Source organism: Triplophysa rosa, linkage group LG4 (assembly GCF_024868665.1).
Source record: "Triplophysa rosa linkage group LG4, Trosa_1v2, whole genome shotgun sequence".
NCBI classification, from domain to species: Eukaryota; Metazoa; Chordata; class Actinopteri; order Cypriniformes; family Nemacheilidae; genus Triplophysa; species Triplophysa rosa.
Window position 1 is genome coordinate 6,650,137 of NC_079893.1, and position 17,109 is coordinate 6,667,245.

General features: G+C 34.7%; 2 protein-coding genes across 6 annotated transcripts; one reads left to right on the forward strand and one right to left on the reverse strand.

Moving 5' to 3' along the window:
- Positions 1 to 845: 845 nt before the first annotated feature.
- Positions 846 to 8,389, reverse strand: iqce (IQ motif containing E). 2 transcript variants are annotated; one of them, XM_057331660.1, is made up of 22 exons: positions 7,909 to 8,389; positions 7,683 to 7,727; positions 7,325 to 7,373; positions 7,032 to 7,184; positions 6,728 to 6,847; positions 6,579 to 6,637; positions 6,196 to 6,309; positions 6,038 to 6,088; positions 5,831 to 5,901; positions 5,419 to 5,491; positions 5,305 to 5,345; positions 5,057 to 5,226; positions 4,245 to 4,300; positions 3,849 to 4,066; positions 3,654 to 3,755; positions 3,281 to 3,374; positions 2,946 to 3,083; positions 2,757 to 2,858; positions 2,532 to 2,644; positions 1,835 to 1,956; positions 1,684 to 1,743; positions 846 to 1,579 (listed from the first exon to the last, which is right to left on the reverse strand). In XM_057331660.1, exons 1-22 carry the CDS (start codon positions 7,957 to 7,959, stop codon positions 1,428 to 1,430), a joined length of 2,154 nt encoding a protein of 717 aa, XP_057187643.1. In that variant the 5' UTR covers positions 7,960 to 8,389; the 3' UTR covers positions 846 to 1,427. The 2 variants fall into 2 exon arrangements, with proteins under 2 accessions (XP_057187643.1, XP_057187642.1); XM_057331659.1 differs by having other exon boundaries at positions 6,579 to 6,649.
- Positions 8,390 to 9,275: 886 nt separating this feature from the next.
- snx8b (sorting nexin 8b) lies at positions 9,276 to 16,134 on the forward strand. Of its 4 annotated transcripts, none has more exons than XM_057331381.1 (11): positions 9,276 to 9,438; positions 10,535 to 10,683; positions 11,286 to 11,406; positions 11,499 to 11,635; positions 12,074 to 12,163; positions 12,822 to 12,982; positions 13,289 to 13,418; positions 13,567 to 13,635; positions 14,022 to 14,153; positions 14,280 to 14,429; positions 14,833 to 16,134. In XM_057331381.1, the coding sequence occupies exons 2-11, from the start codon at positions 10,546 to 10,548 to the stop codon at positions 14,986 to 14,988; spliced, it is 1,284 nt and encodes a 427-aa protein (XP_057187364.1). In that variant the 5' UTR covers positions 9,276 to 9,438; positions 10,535 to 10,545; the 3' UTR covers positions 14,989 to 16,134. The 4 variants fall into 4 exon arrangements, with proteins under 4 accessions (XP_057187364.1, XP_057187365.1, XP_057187367.1 ...); XM_057331382.1 differs by having other exon boundaries at positions 12,083 to 12,163; XM_057331384.1 differs by lacking the exon at positions 14,280 to 14,429.
- The last annotated feature ends 975 nt before the right edge of the window (positions 16,135 to 17,109 follow it).

Below are 17,109 nucleotides of genomic sequence, written 5' to 3' on the forward strand. Positions count from 1 at the left end.
TAGTATTAGGGCTGTCAAAAGATTAATCGCGATTAATCGCATCCAGAATAAAAGTTTGTGTTTACATAATATTTATCTGTTTACTGTGCATAATAATTTTGTATTTATTAACACATACACATCCATGCATATATTTAAGAAAAATCTAAATATTAATAAACATTTATATATAATTTCAATTATTGGTAAATATTAATAAATACATGTAAATATTTCCTAAATATGTATACTTGTGTATGTGTTTGTATTTATAAATACAAAATTAATATGCACAGTACATAGACATATATTATGTAAACACAAACTTTTATTCTGGATGCGAGAAATCTTTTGACAGCCCTAATTAGTATATTTGAAGGGATACTTCACCCAAAATGAAAATTCTGTCATCATTTACTCACCCTCGAGTTGTTCCAAATCTGTATAAATGTCTTTGTTCTGATGAACACAGAGAAAGATATTTGGAAGAATGCTTGTAACCAAACAGATTTTGCCCCCCATTGACTCCCATAGTAGGAAAAATAACTTTATCATTTTTTTTGTTCTGTTGAACACAAAAGACATTTTGAAGAATGTAGGACAGCAAACAGTTCTGGGGCACTTTTGACTACCATTGTATTTTTATTCCTACTATGGTAGTCAATGGGGGGCAAAATCTATCTGGTTATAAGCAAATATCTATATACCAAATATCTTTCTCCGTGTTCGTCAGAACAAAGACATTTATACAGATTTGGAACAACTCGAAGGTGAGTAAATGATGACAGAATTTTCATTTTTGGGTGAAGCATCACTTTAAACCATGGTGGCGTTTCTCAAGCAATATTCAGGCAGTCATTGCTAAACAGTAAGTTAGACAAATTGTGCATTGATATTTTCAAACTTTTAATATGAATAAAAAAATGACAAGAACAAAAAAATCGAAACAAAAACAGTTTTCAAGCAAAGTTTTCAGTGCTGGATACATATTGTCTAAATGGTATAACACACAAACATTTATCTACAACAGGAGATTTACAGGTTAAAACAAACCCTTCACACAGCATTTTGTTATGGACATCACAATTGTGGAGTCTCACAATACCTAGAATTAGTGTTTATCGAATGGCTTAAATGTCCTTTATGAAATGTCCTGTTCCTCAAGCTTAGCGTATTATTTCATTGATCTACTGTCACATGAAGATCATAACATTCCCTGATCCTCCTTTAATGAAACAATATTCAACGCAAGGCACTTTTGGAGTGTGAAAACACAACTTTCAAAAGGAATTCCTCCCTTTTTTGAAAGCTTACGCTTTGGAATCAAAACAAACCAATCTAAGCTGGATAATAATGATCCCTCATTCATGTACTCCACAAAATTATTATTATTGCCATATAGAGGACAGTTTCACATGTTCTTTTCCTTCAAATGCCTAAAAACAAAACTAAATCAAGTCCTTAGAGTTGTGCGGACTAAAGAGTGATTCTCTTTTTCTCAAAGGCCTTGAAGGAGACATGATGATGTCATCAGAGTCATCCGAATCGACTGTCTGCGGGATCTCTGTTGCTGATGGCTGTTGTAGGATCTTCCTTTCATCTTAGCAGCAACAAAACAAAACCATAAGTCATAACAATAAGTACATTATTATGGGTTGTTGAATATGGTTTAAAGGTAGTTTCAGAGTAGACGTGTATTCTGACCTGAAGCGATAGAAGCAGGATTCAAATCTTCTATAATCTTTTCGCCATTCTGAGCTCCACCTAGAAGACCATAATAAACATCAGGTGTTTTAAAGAGAGTACAGGACCTAATGCGTGTGACCAGGCCAAAATAAATAAATCATTTCTTTACCCGAGGTTTGCATTTTGTTCCTAAACGCGGCATCTGAGGAGCTTATGGACAAGAGTGGAGGAGCAGAGAGATGCTGCTTTTTCCGATGGGCAGAAGAGAGAGATTCTGTTTCGGTAGATGGCCTGAAACATTGATTCAAAATATGAGAGTTAGGAGACCACTAATAAATTTATTCTGCAATATAAACATGGTGTTCATGTTTTAGTTACTTAGTCAATGTTCATACAAATGAATGAAAAAGCCATAAAAGTTTCCAAAAATAATTGTTTACTTGATGTTTATCATAGTTACAAGCAACATAGTCAGTATGCAGTATATGGGTAATATTTGTCACATTTATTTAAAAAAATGCTATTTTAAAATATACTAAAGATAACAAAAATCTGACATGGGTGAAAAAACATCTTAAAATATATATAAATGTCTCGAGTTGAAAAAGACAATGAATTGCATACTTTTTTAGTAAAGAACAAACACAACACAATTTAATCATAACAAAAGCTCAATTAAAAAACAATACTATATGTAAAGTTTGATTTATTTGGCTTCACGCACATTATATTTAGCTTGAGTTACTAAAACTTAAACTAAAGATGTATTTTATATTATTTGTTTGCGGTCTGTCATGCAAACTGTGTAGTATTTGTGTTTATTTCTGGGATCAGTGAAGTATGTAAGTGTGAAGATATCACATCACCTTTCCATCCTCAGAGTGCTACGTTTGATATGAGCCCTAAAAACAGATTGCAGAAGTGTGACTTCCTTTTCCTGTACACAACCAGCAGCCTCTGTGTTTATACCTGAATGGCTCTGAAAAACACAGGTGTGCATCATATGTAAATTATGCTCCTATGGATGTATTTTTAATAGTTAGGATGGCAGTGCAGTAAAAAGTATAAGGTACCAAGCCAAAAATGGTTACCATGGCAACAGGGGTGGGTCTAAGGTCTGCTGTTGTCTGTTTTTTTAATTGCCTCTGTCTGGTTAAATGCCCTCTGAGGCTGGACTGCAAAAGAACCAGATCCTAAGAAAGGATAGAAAAAAACGTGTAATATTAGGATCGTAAAACTGTAAATAGTCTGCAATCTCTGAGTGTGTGTGCTGTACAAACCCGTTCACGATGTGAACGCCAGTGTGTCCGGATGATGTTAGCTGCTTTGTTTTTGGCCATCTGTTCAACGTTTCGCTCTGGCACCGATGATGACGATAATGGTTCTGTGAGGGTTAATGACAAAGAACTGTCCGGAACCTATGAGATGAGATGTGATGTAATGGTTTCATTTTGATTCATCAGAAAATATAGATTGGCTTCATCAAGCTCAGTTTTAAGTGTTGGCGTATTCCCAATATGAGTCAATCTACTGAAAAAGAGATTATGGTTGTTGGTTGTTCTGGCGTATTTGTGTGTGTGTTTGAAAGGATGCAGAAGAATATTTAAAGCGTTACCTGACTTTGATCTTTTGCATATCTGATTTTTCTCTCCGTCTCCAATTTCTCCTTTAAACAGTTGATTTCTATAATCAGAGTTCCCATCTCCTGCCTACAAAAGAAAACATGAAAATTGATGAAATTGAATTTCCTAGTAAATTGCTCATCATGATTCATTGGGGAAAAAAAACTTTATATATATATAAATATATCCATTTTAAATAGAGCTATGAATGGCTTTTTATTTCACTGACATTTCCAATATATTAACCAATAATAGGGCAACCTTCACAATCCAATAAAAACCTTGATGGGATTTTCCACTGAATCTTCTGTTTACTCAGATATAAAACACATTACATGCCATAATGTGTTATATTATTTTACAAACCTGTGAGTCTGCATCAGTTGTTCATGGTCTTTGATTTGTTCTTTAAGCACCATCTCTTTCATCCTTTCATCCTTCTCGACAGACATCTGCTTTTTCTCCTGACTGACACAACAGAATATTTATAACCAGAATTACTACCAATTGAAGACCTTCAGACACTTCACAAACCAGAAACTTGTGTGTTTGTCAACTCACTCTCTCTGGGTTAGTTTATCCTGTAGTTCTTTATTCTCCTCTTGAAGTTTCTTAACTGTTTCCCTCAGACACGCATGAGTCTCTGGAATCTCTGATGGTTGCGTCTCTGTTTTGACAGATTCGCTCTGATTCGCCGATTCAGAATCGGTAACTTCCTCCGGGCTCTTCTGTGAGTCAGACACTTTAGAGACCTGCAGATTCTTCATCTGCTCTACTCTCTGGTAAAAAAAAGACACTGTAATTAAATTCAAATTATATATTTGAAAAAGCATTGCTTCTTTACAAGACTGCATTTTGTGCAAGGCCAACCCAAATCTACCAACAGCACAAAAGTTGATTCACAAAATTGATCATGCTTTCTATAATGAAAGGTGTCTAATATTAAAAATGAAAAACCTTTTCAACGTCCAGGATTCGTCGCACCAGTCTCTGTTTACTCCAATCCATATAACCTGTAAGCATATAAACATTTTATTAAATGCCAGAGTTCAGACGAGAAGTTGCAACCTCAAATACTTTATTTATCATTTATATATTTTATTATCGAGAAATTATTATTGAGAAATATAAACATTATTGCTTTTTATTAAGCAAAACCACAGCTCCTCAGTTCACTTCTGTGTGTTTTAGGGCTGTCTTGACCTCCCCAGTAAGGCACTGGCATATCACGCTGGGCCAAAAGCAATCAGTGTGTCTAGGGTCCAGTGTATGAAATTTAGCAGCATCTAGTGGTGAAATTGGGAATTGCAACCAAAGGCTCACTCCACCCCTCCCTTTTTAAGCACAATGGTGGCTGACACAGAACTAAGATGTCGTCACGTTTTCGCTTCTTTGCTGAAGGAGATAACGTATTTACAAAACACGCTCTGTAGAGCAGTTCGTCCGTATAGGGCCACTGTAGAAACAACGTGGCGAAATCCATGCAAGGGGACCCGCGGTGCATGTAGACAGAAATAGCTCATTCTAAGGTAATAAAAACATAACGCTTACTTATGTAAGGTCTTTATACACCTCTGAAGACATAGTTATGTATATTATATTGCATTTCTGTCAGTAGATCCTAAAAAAAAAATACACAGCCCTTTAAGTCGAACTAAATGTGCAACGTTTTCAGTAGAATTTTTGTGTGAACTGTTGTGAATAGATAGCTAATGGGTCAAACTGCCAGGATTAAGTCTGACTATGATGTGAATTGTAAATGTAATTACCCTTGGCCCGGCAGACAGGGGTGTCCATCATGCTGATCTCTTCTCGTGTCATTTCCTGTTTTAGTTCTTGATTCTCATCCTCCAGCTGTTTAACTGCTTTTGTAAGTTTCAGCACTGTCGCACTGAGGGTCTTGTTCTGTTGCCTGCTGTTTTTGCTCTCTGCCTTATTACTAGAGAGGAAGCGAGATTCACATCACATAAGATTAAAAGAGACTATCAACTTGTGAGTGCAAATATAATGGTCGTACCTTTTCTCTGATAATTCGAACAGTGCACGCAACCTATGAACCTGAAAATAAAGACTATTATAATAACTGAATGACAAAAAAAAAACAGAAATTACGCAAAATTCTTGAAGTTACCTCCTCATAGTAAGTTTCTACTGTGATCTTCATTTCCTGCATGTTGGTAGTTTTAAGGTCACTCTGAAGTTGACTGTGAAGAAGATTATTTTTGCAAAATCATAAATAATTCTTCATTTTAAGTAAACCTTTCTTGTATTCATGTATATTAATTAAATCTGAGATTTTTATTGTGATCTCACTTCGTTTCGATTCCAATGTATCCTAAAAGCATTAACTCACATAATAGAGTTTTTCTTTCATACTGTACAGATTTACCATAACATGAATATTTTACATTTACAGTATGCACTTGGAAGATTCTTATAGTGTATTCAGGATATACATTTCATTATTACTGTACGTGTGATTCCTGGGAAAAGAAAACGGTCACACAATAATAGCATGAATGTATAATGTAAATGAATCAGACCTCAATGCGTTCTCTTTCTCTCTGCACTGCTGCTCCAATCGCAGAACTCTGTGTTTCAGGCCATTAATGATCTAGTGTGCCAGTTTAAAAATATACAAAGAAAAAAAAATCTATTTCATGTGGCATCACATCAATTTCTCAAATGAAAAGGTAAAGATGTGATTAACCGTGGATGGTTGCGAGAGATTATCATGACTGCATACTCACCGATCTATGATCGGTTTTCTTGTCCACTAAACCCCTGGCATACTCTGGGTCCTGTGTGATCAAAGTAAAAATGATCATTATTCAAATGAGCTCGGATGGGATATTTTATTTTATGCAAATGATTCCGTGAACTCATCTGCTGATGATAGGTTCGTAACCTTTGCTGGATCCAGCAGCTGTTCGATTTGTCTGTCTTTCTTAGCGTTGTCCTCTTCGAGACGGCGAAGTTTGGCTTTTATCTTGTCAGATTCAGCTTTTTGGGCTTGGATGGTCTTACAGAGACAGAAAAGTTAACACATAGGTTCATGCATTCTGGAAACATGATTGAATCCAGTACATACACGTGTATATCACTATTCAACTGTATATCAAAATTACTTATTGGAATCCTGACAGGAAAGCAAAAGAACGACAACATTGAAACATCCTACCACATCATAAAACTGATACCTCATTGGAAAATTGTTGACTCCATATAACAATGCAAAGGATTGTGGGTAATATCAGAGCAAAAAGAATACATATTAATAAATTGTTTTACCTTTTTCAGATCTATTATTTCATCATACATATCCTCCTTCTCTTTGTAGTCTGGGGTCCCTGGAACATAACCTTATAAAATAATACAAAAATGAATATATAACGGACAAACACACCACTCAACAACACTGTATGTCGTGAACATCTCACCGTTAGATGCTGAACGAGAGTATTTTGGCTTTTTCATTCCTAACGCCTCCTTCAAGTATTCAGGTGTGCTGGGCTGTGTGATACTGTGATCCACTGCTTTTGGAGACTTTGACCAGGTCCCTGAAGAAAATAAAATATAAAAGACATTTAACTTTCAAAAGCTTTTGAAAAAAGTATGTTTGAAAAAGTTTGGTCTGGTATTTACAGTGTATGACCGTGTGACCACTTGTAACGCATTGGTAAGATGCAGATTGTACCAAATAAGAGTAAAGTTTTAACCAAAATAGTAATAAAAGGGTCAGACCATGTGCATCGTTCTGTAAGTGCAGCCAGACGTCTCTGGGTGTACCCGTAGGGGAGGTTTCAGGGTTAAGGAGCTGGGGCTTTTTCACAGTCTTCCAAGATGCTGCTGGATTTCTTTTTGGATGCAAATTTGTACTGTTCAGGTAGGGTGACTCTATGCAGACAGATAAATAAATGTTGATTTGTTTGAATTAATGCTGAGACTTTGTGTGTGACATGCTAGAAAACTTTATCATACACCCGATCACGGCACAAAACAAGAAAAACAGCTTTGAATGAAAAGAGCTCCCTTACTAGGGGATGGAGGTGGTCTTCCAGATACCTTCTTTTTTCGTCGTGACTTCTGAGAAAAACACGAAACAACTGGAAACATCAGCTTCACACATTGATGCTTATTGTTTTGTCATTTTAGCGCAACAAAATCACATCATTTGAAAGAATCAAATAAACTACAGTAGAATCATGATGACTTAAAGTAACAGTTCGCTCAAAAATGAAAATTTGGTCATCATTTACTCACCCTCTTGTCAGAAGGTCAAGAAGGTCGTACAGGTTTGAAACGACAAGAGGGTGAGTAAATGATGACAGAATTTTCACTTTAAGCAAATCTATGGTAGTATACAGAATAAAAAATTCTTAAGATCTCTCTCACCTTTTCAGTATCAGACACATAGCTGCTACATTGACTGTCCTCTACCTTTTAGACAAAATCAAAATAAGACATAAATATTACATAAAAAGACAATCTTCTGCAATGCTTTTGTAGGAAAAAAGTAGGTAAATTCGTATACCATGCATTTGCATACTATACCAGAGAACATGCCCAAAAACATGGTATATTACCATGGAACATTTTGTTTCTGCTATAAAATACTTACCAGGTCATCTACTTCCTCTTCAGTGACAATTTCACCAGCTACTACAGACATTATAGCCTCTGTGATGCGTGACTGTTTTTATTGTATTATCACCTATTACAGCGCGTGTCATCAACAGCAGGACCATAATACTGTCTCGTTTATGAGAAAGAGCTAGGGTTTATAAGATCCGATCATTATTATGCAGCAGACAATCTTATTTTCGTATTTGCATGCATCCTGATAATAAAAACAACATAAAACCGTCCTGAAATGGAAAGAGGGTCGCAAGAAGAAGTTCCCAAGATGCAGCTGTTTCCTGATGTCGATGTAAAGGAAAGCTGTAGAAATTTTTTGTTTATTGGTAATTTGTACAGGAATATAACGCAGCGTCCTTTCTTGTCTTCGCAGTACGGATAAAATGTGCATTATTGTCGTCTAGCAACCGTAAATGTTCAACATGACAATCAGCAAGCACGTTAAATATATCCGTGTGCGTCAGCACTGCGCAACCTTTGCGCATACTGCGATTCAGCGGTCGCTGATTCTACACAAGTAAAAAACGTTAAACTCAAACCATATTTCCCTGCATTCTACATAAATCATTAAAATAGATATGCATAATAAAATGACTTTATCTGTGTCAATTATTAAGTGTCTTTCCTTTTATTTCGGTTTTATCAAATAATTATAGGCGAGTTTTGATTTATCAATGCTTCTCAGTCTTGTTAGTCTTTAACATCAACTGTGTAAAACCTTTTTTTTACTGTTTGTAAGCTTAATAAACTTGTGCAACCTAAATTGTTTTAAAATGTTCATATGTTGAAAATTCACACCAACATTTGCATTTACATTGCATTCAAACTTAGATATTAATGAAATTTCAACAGCTGGAGGGCTACATGGGACATAATCCTTCTTTGCTGCTATAATTTGATATTTAATAATAACTGGGAGGAAAAAATTATGATTGTGACCTTGTTGGTCACACAATATCACGTTATTAGTCACATGTGATGATGTGGTTTGGTGATTACATTAATGTATTAAAAACCACCTACCAGTGCTTATACTATCTCTATGGTACCTTAAACATATCTTAATAAAAGTGTCTTTTTTTAAATAATATTGTAATATGGTGTGACCTGAATTACCCCCTTGTGTGTCTTTTACTGTAATTATCAAGCAGCTCTGTTGCAAAGCTTTTAAAGTCTGTACTAAATCTTTTGCCTGGCCACTCTCAGTATTATAAACCAGTTACATAAGCTTTAATTCCTGCCTGCCTCCCAAGAGACTGTGATGTTTTTTTAAAGAGGTCCTATCCTCTTAAAGTGATTAATGGTAGTATGTGTGTGTTGAGGGATGCGAGAGGAGGGAAAGAGAGAGAGGGCGGGTGGGAGAGAGCGAGAAGGGATTGTTACAGTATTTGATCTGTTGGTGTTGTTGGTCTGTAGTCCAGTATTATGCATGAAGAGGGCTGTTAAGGTGTAAGCAAAGGTGACTTGGGTACTAGAAGGCAAAGCCAACCTACCGTACACATCCGTATTTCAGGTAAGTCATAAAAATGATCATGAAACGATTTAACTTAAGAAAAACATGTTATATGCTTACGTGACCTTGTTGATTTGATGCAGTTGATGGTCGTTTTACTTTAAAAATGCTAAAGAATTGGTTATGTTTTGCTTATATCGTTTTCTATATTTATATTTGCAAAAAGCAGATAACCTTAATACTTAATTAAAACAAACAACCCAACTACAGTTTGAAAGATATTCATTTAAAAACTATAATTGATTTTTACTTTTTTAAATGAAGAAGTTATCTGTTTTTGCCAATGAGCTCTTCATGTATTTAAAATATATATTTTATGAAATATAAATGGGTCATCATGGCTGAGAACAGATTAGATAATTCAGCCTGCTTTTGTATGCTTTATATTAGCATAAAAACAAGTATGCTGAATTCACCTGCTATTTTTTCTTCTGCCTATTATGGCTATATGTGAATGATAACTGAATTTACTGACCTTCTCTTACACAAACCAGCGTATTTTAGTGTCAGTGTTATGTCCAGTTAAATCTAAAGTTCACCTGAAATCACCCTTTGCCCTATATTGACAAGGTAACAGATCCTGTTATCCTAAACTTACAGAACTGAATTACAGACAGATAACAAATAGTGTACGTTCAAATGAAGTTTGATTTACACTTGAACACATGTAAATGCGCACAAATTGTAATTAAGACAAAAACTAATCTTAATCAAATATGCTAAATCACAAACTTAATATTTATCCACAATGTGCATTTAAATGTTTTTATCCGCAACAATTAAAAATAAGCGTAATAATAATAAACTATTTTTACCCTGGATATTTTAAGCATCACTTGTATGATCTGAAGTAGGTCATTTTGTTCTAAGATTAAAACGCTTTATATTGGGGATGATTCTAAATTTCAACATTTCCATTATTTTTTAAGAGTGTAACACAACATGGATATTGAATGTGCCATTACTTACCCAGATGTATTTTAAATGTGATTGTTAAATAACAGAGCTTTATTAAATTATACAATTCTAGATATTCATGCATTCAAAAGGTATTCCTCAGTTGTCTATATCTGTCGCATTGTTCTTTTGTTCTCAGGCACAAAAGAAATGCATATGGATCAACAAAACCCCCTGGTGGATGGTCTCTCTCTAAAAGGACTGGGAGATAGTGTGCTGGTGGAGATCGAACCACAGAGGAAAAGAATTCCCTTTCTTAAACATGTGGAGTATCGGATTATCAGCAAGGTAAATACAAATTTGTGTATCTAAAAAAACATTCAAGCAGCTGGGGTGCCAGAACTGTTCCATAAAATAACATTTTTTTCCTGTAAAATTACATGGTTTTCTCTGTTTTTCTTTTATATTTGAAGTCCTTTTCTGTAATTTAACAGTCTTTCAAAATACACTGTAAAAAAATCTTGTAAAATAACTGAAATTTGGGGATACCGTTAAATAACAGTTCTTCCCGTAAAATTACATGGTTTTCCTCTTTTACAGTAATTTGACAGTGTTTCAAAAATTCGTGAAAATCTAGCCTACGTGTAACATTTTTGGACATTATATACGTGATAAATCTGTAAAAAAAATAACAGTAATATTCTGTCAGTGATGTTTTTTTACAGTGTATGAAATAAAACACTCTAAACCACAGAAAGGGAAACCCTTCTGCAGTTCATTTGTAACTAACAAAAATAATAAAACCATGTTTATATGTATTTGTTACATAAATAAAAAGTATGTATTTTTACTAAAAAAAGCTATTTTTAAAGTATTTTAGAGTAAAACGACATGTATTATCCAACACAAGAAAAGGACATACAATAACTGTTTCATCATTTTGTGCACAGTGTTTCCAGATTCCGGTTCACCGCAGGTTCAGTGATTTCGAACTCTTCCACAGTCTGTTACTGCAGAAGTTTATCTACAGGATGGTTCCGCCTCTGCCCCCAAAAGGCATCCTTAAAGGCGGTAGGATTGGAACAAATTGTCTGCAAAACCCGCTTGTTTCTTAAACCGTATATAGCTGTTATATAACTAACTCTCTCTTTTTTCTCTCTCAGTTTTAAACTCAATATCAGACCGAGAGTTTTATGACAGCCGTCGTCGTGGGTTACAAAGGTTCATGACCTTAGTGATCAGACATCCAGTTCTAGCAGGAGATGAACTGGTCAGCATCTTTCTGCAGGCGAGCAGTGCAGTAAGTCGTGTCAACCTGTAGAGGGCAGTCGAACTGATTTTACTTTCAAACGTTCCAGACTGTATTTATAGACAATTATTTATGAATCAATTCACATTCTGTGGAACACAAAAGGATATTTTGTATGTTTTAAGGAGAACTGTTTCTTTAAGAAAAAGCACAATAGCAAAAAATACAATGCTGGATTTGTGTGTAAAGCAGTAGCCTACTTTCTGTAAGTAGTCCTTCTTTAATACAAATCATTTAGATGCATTTTAAACACAAATTAAGTTAAATTACAATGGGGTATTTGAAAAAGATAAACAAATAAAAGAAAGGAATGTCTCGTGAACTGCACGTGTCTAGGAACAGCCATTGTATGTTATAAGTATTCCATTAAGAATATTAGCGGTCAGTAGTTTTCTGAATAAAAAAGTTATTTAGACTTAATCTCAGCAGATGTTGCAGGATGTTCAACACAAGCTGCGTGAAGCGTTTAAGAAATCAGGTGATGAGTTCCTGACCTCACAGATGGCTTTGCATGGGAAGGTGGGTAAAAGCTGACCTGTTGACCTTTGATTTTTTTATTGAAATAGCTTACCTTTTATACACCTCTGCGGTTCAGACAGAACAAGCTTATATGCAAGGTTATTTTAGTTTACTAAAATTAAAACTTTGAAAACGTCTCTGTTCATTGAAATCAAATCAAATATTGACCTAAAAATTACGGGGAAAAACTTAACTAAAGGAAAAATTGAAATGTTGCTTCAAAAATAAATTGAAATAAGTTTAAAGCACTAAAATTATAATAATAAACAAAAACTGAAATAAAACTAAAATAGAAATTAATTAATATTATATAGCAACATAAAAAATAAACAAATAAATTATAAAATGACAAAAGCATGTACCAAAATTGCTAAAACTTTAACTAAAATTAACATAAATCTAAAGATCTAAAAATAAAAGCTAATTTAAAATAAATAAATAAAATTAAATAAAACTAAAATGAAAACTATAATAACTCTTATATGACACTTTCAAAATAGTACCATGGTATTTTGGGCATGCACTACGACATTCTTTGAAGTACCTTTTAAATATTATTCATGTAAATGTCTTACTACCTTGATAGCACTACGAAATATTAAACTTTGAAATAAACACAAAACATACTTCTATAAGAATCATGAATTTCTTTTTAAAGGTGTACCTGCCAGAGGACATACATAGCCAGGCTGCCACTAACCGAGAGGTCATTGCAAACATCCACAACAGTTTCCAAAAACTCAGAGATGTAGCTGAGCGGATGGCACAGCGCTCAAGAGAAAACTCCACAGATCTGCTCATGTTTGGCAAAGACCTGAGGTAAACAGATCAGCCCATATTGAACCCTTGAGAATCCCTTTTAAACAGTTCTGTCCTTTATTTATGGTGAATCATGTTTTCAGATTTAGATTTCAGTGTTGTGAGTTTTAATAGGAAAAAATATACAGTTTTATTCATGCATCTTAAACATTTAGATTATATCTTTTCATAAATGCATTGGTAATCTTATATTGATGTGTGTTATTGAATCCATGCAATAATCATATGTAATATTTTAAATGTATGAATATCGCATGTCTGTGTGTGTGTGGTCAAGTCAAAGGATGTTATTTCATTCTTATATAGTGAACTGGGCTCAGACACATCAGATCTTCCAGCGAGTGCTGCGCTGGGCAAAGCATGGACAACACAGAGAAAATCACTCGTGGAGCTGTCTGGAGAATTTGGCCTTCTTGCAGACAAAGCAGCACATCAGGTTTTGAACTGCATCATTATTAAGCATTAATCGTGACTAATGCACTTTATAATGCTCTCAGACCTTTAATGGTATTAACCTATTACGGTTTGAGGACATTCATTTCCGAACATAAACTTAACAAAAATGTTTTAAATGAATGTTGTAGGGCAGCAGAGAGGAAGATGAAGTGGTAGAAAAACTGAACCTTCTCCTTGAACAGCTGCAGTCGTATAAGGTTCTTTATTTACATTTCACATTTATTACACTAGTAAAAAAGCTCATCTATGGTTCATGACTGTTGAGACTTCGGATAACCACTGGCGCCAAAGTGAAACTTGTAGACCAGTGGCTTTTAATCCTGGTCCTATTGAACCAGATTTTCCCTATTTGTCATACCCAGTTTAGTTCATGGATCTCTCTGTTATTGAGGTGATGATCATCAGTTTACGTCTAGTTTGATATAAAGGTATGAAGAGTCACCAACAACTGGCACCTAAAATAAAAAAAATTAAAAAGCATTTAACAAGGTCCAAATGCATGCAGTTTGAGCAGAAGTTATAGTTTATTTAGAAGTTATTTATGATGCGGAATGAAAATATATTTGATTATCTGTGTGTATAGGAACTGTGTGATCGCCATGACAACGGTGTGTTAATAGAGCATCAGAGGGCCTTCGAAAAGCGCAGCGGGCCTATGGCTAGACACATGAAGAGACACAGCAGCATTGAGCAGCCCAATTGTCTACTCACACAGGTAACCCACATGAAATATAAGTATTTAATAAAAAATTAAAAAATCGATGATTATTATGGTAGTTTGGTATATTTTTTGTAACTGTGGATTATATGAGTTTTTAACCTCACAAATGTCCACATACAGCAGGAAAACACAATCCTCACCATGGAATTGAGGAACTATTTCTCTCTTCTGTGTCTACATCAAGAAACTCAGCTCGTCTTTACCCATCTGCCCCTTATAACTAACATACTGGGGACATTTGTCCACTTGCAAATACAAGGACACAAAGAGGTGCTTACATTATCTGTAGACTCTTTTGAAGCAACAGTTCAACCAAAAATTAAAATACTCCTCTAGCTTCAAACCATTATTATATTTTATAAAATGCAGCCATATAGGAAAATATGTGATATGTACTAGCAAGCTCCAAACAGGACTAAACAGCACTAAATAGCCTATAAAACCTTTTTAATATAAAAACAAATATTTCGTTTTTTTCCTACACAAAGCATTGTAAAGTGTAACTATAACACAATAAACAGAATTTTCATTATTAGAAGAGCTGAGATGTTTTTTAAGCTGATATTAGTATTTTAATATATGATATTAAAATATACATATACTGTATATATATATATATATATATATATATATATATATATACTGTACATATGATTGTGTTTATCTCTCATAGATGGGTGATGTTTGGGGTGACCTTCATCCAAAACTGAAGTCTCTGTTCGACAACGCTAATGAAGCCTCATCTCGCTCTTCTTCTCAAACACACATCTCTACAGAACGCAAGACTCGTGCCATCACTTCTCCCCACATAACCAGAAAATCTCTATGAGCCATTTGTAACTGTCTCTGAGATCAGAGTTTACAGAGTCATTTTGTGTTTTCCTTCAAACTTTGACTTTTGTAAATATGGAAATACTTAAGTAAATACTAAATATGGAATACAGTGGGCCACAAAAAGCCACACTACATTTGATATATGCAAACATTTGCAAGACCTTTGATCAAACCCTTAAACATTTCTTAGATATTTTTGCTATGATTTTAACCAATGGCCCCAAAGTAAGTTTTTGTGGATAAAGTCACAAACCTTCACACAGGATTTAGATTATAGTGTATCACATTGGATGCTGTTTCGGAACATCTCAAAGTGCATTTAGTTCTTATTTTAAGCAGAAGATCTTTATTTTAAGAACTTTAAAAGCTATTAAAGCAGCCCTAACACACGCGGTTTCTGCCAATCTCATATTAATCTTGAGTACTAGAGCAGTATTGCATACTTCGTATCTTCGAAGAGTATTTAGTTTGATCACATTTATAAAAGATAGATACAGCTCTACGATTATTTCCGAAAGCATACGGCGGGTGCGGGGGGGAGGGGTAGGCTGAACTAAAGCACGTGCGCACCCATTGCCAACAAAACACAGACATCAGTTTCACTCACCGCACGCAGTTCATGTCCGGCATCTTTTAGCGCTGGGACGGCTCCATATATCAGTTTCAAACGATCTCCAAATCCAGCGTTATATTCACCGTTTATATAACATTCATCACCCAAATGCAGTGAACAAACAAACACCTGAACTTCGCGAACGTATGCTCTCTCTCTCTCTCCTGCACACAAGTGAAAGTGACGTCTGCTCCTTCTCCTGCTCTCCTTGCTGCCGCGTGGGCGTGCCGTGTGCTTTTCCGGGAGAATTGTCCAATAAGGGACTAAGAAAAATTGTTACGAAACAGTTTTATATGTTCAAAAAAAATGTTCCGAAACCTGTACGACCATTGGAGGAGTGTTCACAGATTTAGTGACACTGTACAATATACTGATAGAACGTTGATTATTGAAGACACCCTCTGACACCAACATGCTTATCTTTATTCTGACGCTTGGCTTTATATTGTAATTCCTTTTTTCCCCTTTTCTTCTAATATTGAACTACAATATTCAGTTGTTGCAAGAGGTTACTTTCAAATAAATAATTCTAAAACCTGCAGTCAGGCTATAACTAAACAACATATATTTCATATTTTATAGTTTAAAGAAAGCATAAGAAATAGTTTTTACATAGTGACTACACATGACAGTACCAATGAGTTTTATATAAATGGCAGTGTATTGTTTAATAATTCCAGATGTCAGGTATGATACAACACGAACAGTTCTGTTGGCATCAGTGGTCTGTGAGACAGATCTGTACATAAATATTACATTATGGCACCCAATTGGCATGCAGTAGATGCTCTATCAGCGAATACGAATGATTTAAAACTTAATTGTGCAAACATTCAAGCTGGAGTTAGCCAAACCAAAAACACATTAAATGTTACCAAGAGAATTGAAAAAGAATGAGACAAATTAAAGTGTAAGATAGTCATCCCTTTATATAAAATAAATTGTGTGTAGGCCATGTAAAGGCAGGAACGTTACCTGTGAAAATTTGGATACACTTGACAGAATATAAATGTCTCATGACCTTTAAACCATTTTGATCTTAAGGCTTATGTTTTGTAAACAAATACGAATTTACTTACAAAACGAAAAATGTTGGTGCTGATGGTCAAGTTTTAATTTTCCATTTCAAAGAGTGTTTCAATCGTACATCATTTTAAAATAGGAATGAGGATGAATAGGTGCGTCCAAACTTTTCACTGGTAATATGACGTGTCCACAGCCAGTTTGTTTGTATTTATTAATACATTCAGTAATCTTTCGTTTAAAGAAATCAATTCCATTTGTGGTCACACATTTGCAAATGGCATACATATGCTGAAATGGCCTGTTTTGCACAAAAAAACATTTCAAATGTAGGTTTAATTTGCTTCAAGTTGGTTTTTATAGAGTATTTGAATCATATATGTGACTTCACATGAACATACAAACAGATCAGAGCATCAGAGAAACAGGCAACAAAGGTTTGGACAAGACCGGGGCTAGTTGTCACACAGAAAAATTTTA